Raw genomic sequence first — 6936 nt, forward strand, 5'->3', positions numbered from 1 at the left:
GCTTTTCTTGCCAAAGGGAAGAGTGAGTGGACAGTGGGTTGGACTGGCTACACGGAGGTGGGCGTGTTTAATCAGTTTGCCAATGAGGAAGTTCCCCGTCATTGAAAAGGGAAAAAGAAAGACTCAATTCCCTCCACCCCTCACCCCCCCCCCCTTGTTTTCTCTGTTGCAGTTGAAGACTAGCCGTTGAAGGTTTTCAACGTAGATTGTGTCTCCCTCGGATGGACGAGGAGAATTGCTGTCAGGGGTCCTGAGAAACCCCATCTGGTTTTCATTCCTTGTGTTGAATGGCATTTGCTTCAGCAGCCCACTGAGGGCCCTTTTACTTGGGATTCTGAACTTGTAACCCAGAATCCAGGCTGGGAAGATGCTGAGTTCCATCAAGTGTGTGTTGGTGGGAGATTCTGCTGTGGGGAAAACTTCTCTGCTGGTGCGCTTCACTTCAGAGACCTTCCCGGAGGCCTACAAGCCCACGGTGTATGAGAACACAGGTGTGGACGTCTTCATGGATGGCATCCAGATAAGCCTGGGCCTTTGGGACACAGCGGGCAACGATGCCTTCAGAAGCATCCGTCCCCTGTCCTACCAGCAGGCAGACGTGGTGCTGATGTGCTATTCTGTAGCCAACCATACGTCTTTCCTGAACCTGAAGAACAAGTGGATTGGTGAAATCAGGAGCAACTTGCCCTGCACACCTGTGCTGGTGGTGGCTACTCAGACTGACCAGCGTGAGATGGGGCCCCACAGGGCCTCCTGCGTCAATGCCATAGAAGGAAAGAAACTGGCCCAGGAAGTGAGAGCAAAGGGCTATCTAGAGTGCTCAGCCCTTAGCAACCGAGGGGTTCAGCAGGTATTTGAGTGTGCTGTCCGAACTGCTGTCAACCAAGCCAGGAGACGCAACAGAAGGAGGTTCTTCTCCATTAATGAGTGCAAGATTTTCTAACTTCCCGGAGACTTCGCCCACACTCATTTACTCACCCCAAAGACTAAAGGGACAGGGAGAGCAGACAAGCCGGCAAGGACTGATGCTCTTTCTAGATACATACTGCACAGCACTTCCTTTCGGATACAGTTGTTGATGAGACTTGGCCACTGGCTGTTTTTATGAAATACACTCTAGAAATGGACCGCTTGCCCAGTCCAAATAGAAGGTCCTATAATGAAGACTCTCTCTTCGATTAAAAAGCCAAAATAGCCTCCATAATTTTGGACAATGAAGTGAGTTTTTCAAAGAATTCCATATTTAAAGACACATTCTATTTAAATAATAGTAAAATGTATATCTCTTGTGTATAATTAGTTTTTACGTTTGGAAAGTCTTTCCCTACGTGCTCCCACACACAATTGTAACCCTATGGGGCTCTGCCAAAGGTCTGTAGTGTTTTCACCTGAAGTAGTAATTTTGTTAACACCACTTGCCTGCTGGATATTACCAGGTAATCAAATTTTGAAGTGACCATAGCCTTATCCTTGCGATTAATTTTCCATCCACTCAGCGTTGTGTATAAAATACCGTTCAATAACATAAGATTCTTCAATACTGCCTAATTAAAAATTAACATTTGAAGTAGCTGTCACTCGATTTCTCTGTAATTATATAAAAAAGCATTTCTTATTTATGATACTACCTTTCACCCAAAGAACTCCAGTTATGCACTAAGCATTCCTCCCTCATTTGCCAAAAGAGGTGGGAGGAAAACCTTCCAGGTAGGGAATCAGACGGCTCACATGGAGCAGAAGTGAGGAAATCACACTTTCGTTTCAGGAACTGGTGCCTGCTTTTTCCAACACCATGGTTCCTAGCTGGCTGTAGGTCTTGGGAAGAAGAGCAGGCCCAAATTTCCGTGTGATGGTAATTTTGCAAATTCGTTATTTGAGTGCTAACGTGAGGTGGCATGGCAACATCATGTATTAATTTTAGGACCCAATCCAAGCAATTGGGAAGGTGTTGACCTATATGTGCATGTGGGTAAGGGGAAAAATGGAAGAACTTATAATTTTTACTATTTCATGAATATGAAGCACCCGTGTGAAAAAAAAAATTTGCAGAATCCAAGCATAGGGAACAAACTGCATAGCAATTGTTACGATAATAAAAAGTTATCAGGGGAAGTACTGAATACAGGAGGATACTTCCCCACCCCACCCCCACTCCCCATTCTATCTAACGGCTTAAAAGCAATGATCTCATTCGGCTGTTGAAGTTGGGAATAGAGGTCTATGTAACTTGAGAGAGAACTTGTGACTGCAGACACCCAGGTATATCATTTGCTCACCTAACCACGTTTGTTAAAGTACACCATTGTTTTAGTACAACATGGCCACTGCATACAAACGGTAAGAGAGTTGACATAAATGACTATGATTAACTTATATTGGTATACCCAACCTAACCTTCTGGTTTCCTTATGTGCTCAGTCCTCTGCGGCTATGCTCAGTACCAAAATCAGGTTTGTGCTCGTCCCCAGATTCCTTTCTCCTTCTCTTCTCTCATTCACATCCAGGAAAGGCCCAGGACCTGGAGCTTAGTCTCTGGAGACCGGAGTTCCCTGGTCTGTCTTCACCCAGACATCCCCAGTCCTCCAGTCCTGTGGCTTGTCCTCACCTCTGTGTCTCCCGTGTGCCTGGCTTGAGAGCACCTATATCCAGCTCTCTGCACTGTGTGTCCAGAGGGTTGGAGTGCTTGAAAGCTGACTAGGGCAGGGAAGACGAGCACAGCTCACCTCTGATTTCCCTGTTGATTCTGACCCTCTCCTCCAACATACAAACAGTATTTTTTATTTTTTATTTTTTTTTAGAGAGAGAGAGAAGGAGAGAGAGAATCCCAAGCAGGCTCCATGCTCAGTGCAGAGCCTGATGCTGGTTCGGTCTCTCAACCTGATCATGACTGAGCTGATCATGACCTAAGCTGAAATCAAGAGTCAGATACTTAACCAACTGAGCCACCCAGGCACCTCCAACATACAAACAGTTTAAAATCACTCATTCAGGTGTTTTTTCAGGGACAGGCTTTAGGGTAAAGGGGTATTTAACATGTTAGCAGGAATGAATTTCTACTCCCTAAGATTGGCTGTCCCCAGGCTTTTCATTTTTTTCTTGTTGAAGGGAGGTGGGAGGGTTGTCTGAAAATGGGAGGGCCCAGGTACCTGATGCCAAGTGAAGGAAGAGGAGGTGATTCCATGGTGGAAGGGGAGGAAGAAGGGAAAGTCAGAGACGGCACTCAGATGGCTTTGCCTTCACCCGGGCACATGCACAGATAATAAGCCCTCTGCCTATTGGCAGGAACCAAGCTCAAGGGCTCCCTGTGGGTATGCTCACACTTGAGAACAGGAATCCATGTATAAGCCCTCCCCAGAGAGCTGGCAGAACTTGAAGCCAATTAGTGTCTGTCTTCCCTGCTAGACTGTGAGTTCTTGAAGGCAGAGGGAACTCCTCTGCATCTTAGTATCCCCAGGGCCCAGCACAGGGGAGGAACCGTCGCTAAACAAGGTTGTGTTGAGCTGACTTGGAAAGAGAGACAAGAATTGGGTTGCTATGGTGCAAGGTGGTTATGAGAAGGAAGCAGATCCTTGCTAGCCTAGGGGGTAAGAAGTGAAAATAGGTCATTTTGTTGGAGTCCCTGCAGTGTATGTTCTATGTGTGTGTATATTTGTTTTGCCTGCCTAAATTCAGGCATATGTTTCTTGCATTTCAAAACTCATGGTACCATTTGGTAGACTACTGTATGTTGATCCTTAGCTATTCTAAGTAGCAACATTAAGTATGCTCTTGTTTATATTAAAGAATTGATTTGAGTGCTTGAGTAATTCATCCCATTCAGTCTTACTTAATACTGACTATCTGAATGGGGCAGCAGAATCTAGTGTGATGAACTGAGGCTGAGCAATGAGAAAGCCCAAAGCATCCTAATGGTTAAAGTTCACGGAGTGCCCGGATGTCCACGCACTGCGCTAAGCACTTGAGTGTGCATTATCTTACCGCATGGTGTGTGTAGATGTCGACACTAGTAAGCACACTAGTAAGTACATCTTGCACGAGGAACCAGGCTCAGCCTGCTGATGTGACAAATCTTAGGTCAGACCGCAGGTGAGTGCCAACACCAGGAGTCTTGAGCAGGTCTGTATGACTCCAAAGCTCTGCTCAAAACCACTGTGCTCCACTTCCTCTCAGAGCAGCCCAGTTGTATGTATGGTTTTGCCACATCCGATCTCAGGCAGCCTTGTAGACCCCACCCCCACCAGTCTAGCGGCTTATATTTTAAAAATTCTTTTTAATAAAATATTGCAATCTGATCTTACTCCTCCCTTTTTATCTTTCTTTCTGCTAATGAGAACGAGATCCCCCAAAGTCACAGAGCACCGTCATTCACAAAAAGGTCCCTGCTCCAATTCTTGGTTTTTAAGGATAATTTCATTGTTAATTTGGAAAGCCTGGTTCTTTCCTTTTAAGGATTTGGTACCAAGGAAGGGCATCTATCCAGCATGAGATCTGTAGGGTTATGATAGGACATAGGGGACAGGGTATCTGTGAGTATTCATCCTCACTGCCAAGAAGACAACCCTATTGGTTGAGTCACATCAGAACAACTCAAGGGTAGGGCCTTATTTTTGCTCAGGCTGTATCTCTCCTGCTACTACAGTAAAACATAATCAAGATGTTGAGTAGCTTTTCACCATTAGAGATCAAATGAACGCTAGAATTTACTTGTGATATAAGTTCATTAAAAGTACTTGATTCAACCTAAAGTCCACATTAACTTTTTTGGTTGATTCTAAAATATATCCTAACGTGGAACTTAATACTTAATGGTAGATAAAGAGCCATTGGGAGGGAGTAAGAAGCCAGACTTATTTTGGAGTTAGAAAGTCTGCATCATGTGTCTTTCAGTCTCAGTTTCCTTGTCTTAAAAAAGATATTTATTCCTGGGTTACTTTAAGAACTAACACAACAGTGATTGTGGAAGTGCTTTATGTTGTAAACTATTGTTCACATGGTGGTGTCATTATGTTTTTGGTGGATTCCTATGCAGATACATAGGCTGAATATTCTAGATCAGATTAGAATATTCTAGAACTTGTCAATAGTGGGTCACATGATGGGAAAGCTATGCAGAATTAGGAGCCATTTGTAGCAATGTTAACTAGAGCAAGATGAGTAAATGACACACGATGATAAAAGCAACAAACTACATTTGAATGCCTACTGGTTCCAGGCCCTGAGCTAGGCACTTTACATGCATCATCTCATTTAATCCTCATCCAACGCTCATATTAGGTATTATTCTCTTTCTGTTGACAAGAACCTGAGGCTCAGACAGATATATGGAGACATTTCCCTTGTACAGTTACTTTTCAAAATGTCTCAGTTTTACCATGTAATTTTGGTGTGTTAAACTCAACCAGTTATGATAAACTGTATTTAATGTCCATTACACTTGTTAATTTAGCTAAGACAGTGAGAATGATCCCTGTTACACACTGTAGGGGCACACTGATGATTAGGACTCTGCTGCCTTTCTGTGTGAGCTTCCTTTTGTCATTTTTCCTGTGACAAAGTCTCAGGTGGTTTATATCCCACCGTCCTGGTGGTTGCTGTTGGCTGTCTTTACTCCCCCCAGTTCCATTTTCCATTCTTGTTGCCCTCCTCTGAGCCTGAAGGCTAACCCTTTGGACTGTATAACCCAGGACCTCTTCCTGACTGGCTTCCACTTGGATGTGGCCAACGGGAGACTCTGGTTGGAACTCAGAGGATAGGAGGAAAAAGTGGTTGGATGTTTTCTTTCCCCTGCTCCTTTCCAGCTTCGGTGATACTTGTCAATAGCTGTAAGTCCTTTCATGGCTACAGCTCTGGGCAGCCTCTCCTCCACATTTCCAGCTTTCAGTGGGCTCCAAGACAACATTTCCTCACTTTGCCTCTCAGCCCTAAAGGAAGTAATGGCTTCCTGCTGGTGCTAGTTTGAGGATGCAGCAACATCGTCCGTTATGTTCTTTTAACTCAGACCTGCAAGTTATGCCTCATTCAAGTTTCTTCATCTGAATGACCTGGGATAAATTTGGTTTCCTGTGGGATTCTAATATACACTCACTAAATTTTAAGTCATCTGTATGTTCTAACATAGAGTACTGAAACCTCTACTGAAGGGTATGGATTTGGTAGCTGGCTAACTGCCCTGTCGTAAGCCTCAAAGCCCAGGAAATATCACTCTCAACATCTATTTGCTTGAAAGAGAAACAAAAAGTATGTTGACTAATCTGAATAAGCAAAAGAATAGTTTTGAGATAGCAATGTTCAAGGATTGTGTGTCTTCTAATGACATATTTACATTTAAGAAGCCCTGCTATTATCCACAATATATAAAAAACTACTACAAATCAATAAGAAAAACAGCCTAATGTAAAAATGGGCATTTCTCAGAAGAGGAAACATGCATGATATGACCAATAAACAATAGAAAAGGTGTTAAGTTTCATGAGTAGTCAGGGAAATGAAAACAAAATCCACATTGAGATATCATTTTCATACCACTACATTGACAAATAACTGAAAAGTATCAGTATTAAGCCTGGCAGGGATATGAAACTATTGGAAATCTTATATGATGTTCGTGGGGGTGTCAATTGGTATAACATTTGGCAACACTCAGTAGTGATGCATAGCCTGTATCCTTGACCCAGAAATTCCATGCCCTAAAAATACACATGCTTAGATTTCCTGGGAAGCATGTATGAGAATGTTCTTATTACTGTAGGTAATAGCAAAAACTAGAAATAACCCAATGTCATCAACAGAAAGTGGCTAAATAAAATTTTGGTATATCACACGCAGAATACTATGCAACAATAAAAATGAATGAACTGTAGGTGTATATATCAATATTGATGAATATAGAAATTCATCAATTCATCAATATTGATGAATGTTGAAAAAAAGCAAGCA

General features: G+C 43.0%; 1 protein-coding gene across 3 annotated transcripts in view; it reads left to right on the forward strand.

Annotated features, from left to right (window-relative positions):
* RHOH (ras homolog family member H) overlaps positions 1 to 1567 on the forward strand; it is a 44820-nt gene extending 43253 nt beyond the window's left edge. For all 3 annotated transcript variants that reach the window (XM_047090966.1, XM_047090965.1, XM_047090967.1), the window contains exon 3: positions 173 to 1567. In XM_047090966.1, coding sequence (XP_046946922.1) covers positions 368 to 943 — 576 coding nt within the window. In that variant the 5' untranslated portion in view covers positions 173 to 367 and the 3' untranslated portion in view covers positions 944 to 1567. The remainder of the gene's footprint in view (positions 1 to 172) is intronic.
* The last annotated feature ends 5369 nt before the right edge of the window (positions 1568 to 6936 follow it).

This window comes from Lynx rufus, unplaced genomic scaffold, assembly GCF_022079265.1.
Source record: "Lynx rufus isolate CCGP_SWC_20201006 ecotype Redwood Valley unplaced genomic scaffold, mLynRuf1.p SCAF_3, whole genome shotgun sequence".
In the NCBI taxonomy this organism is placed as follows: Eukaryota; Metazoa; Chordata; class Mammalia; order Carnivora; family Felidae; genus Lynx; species Lynx rufus.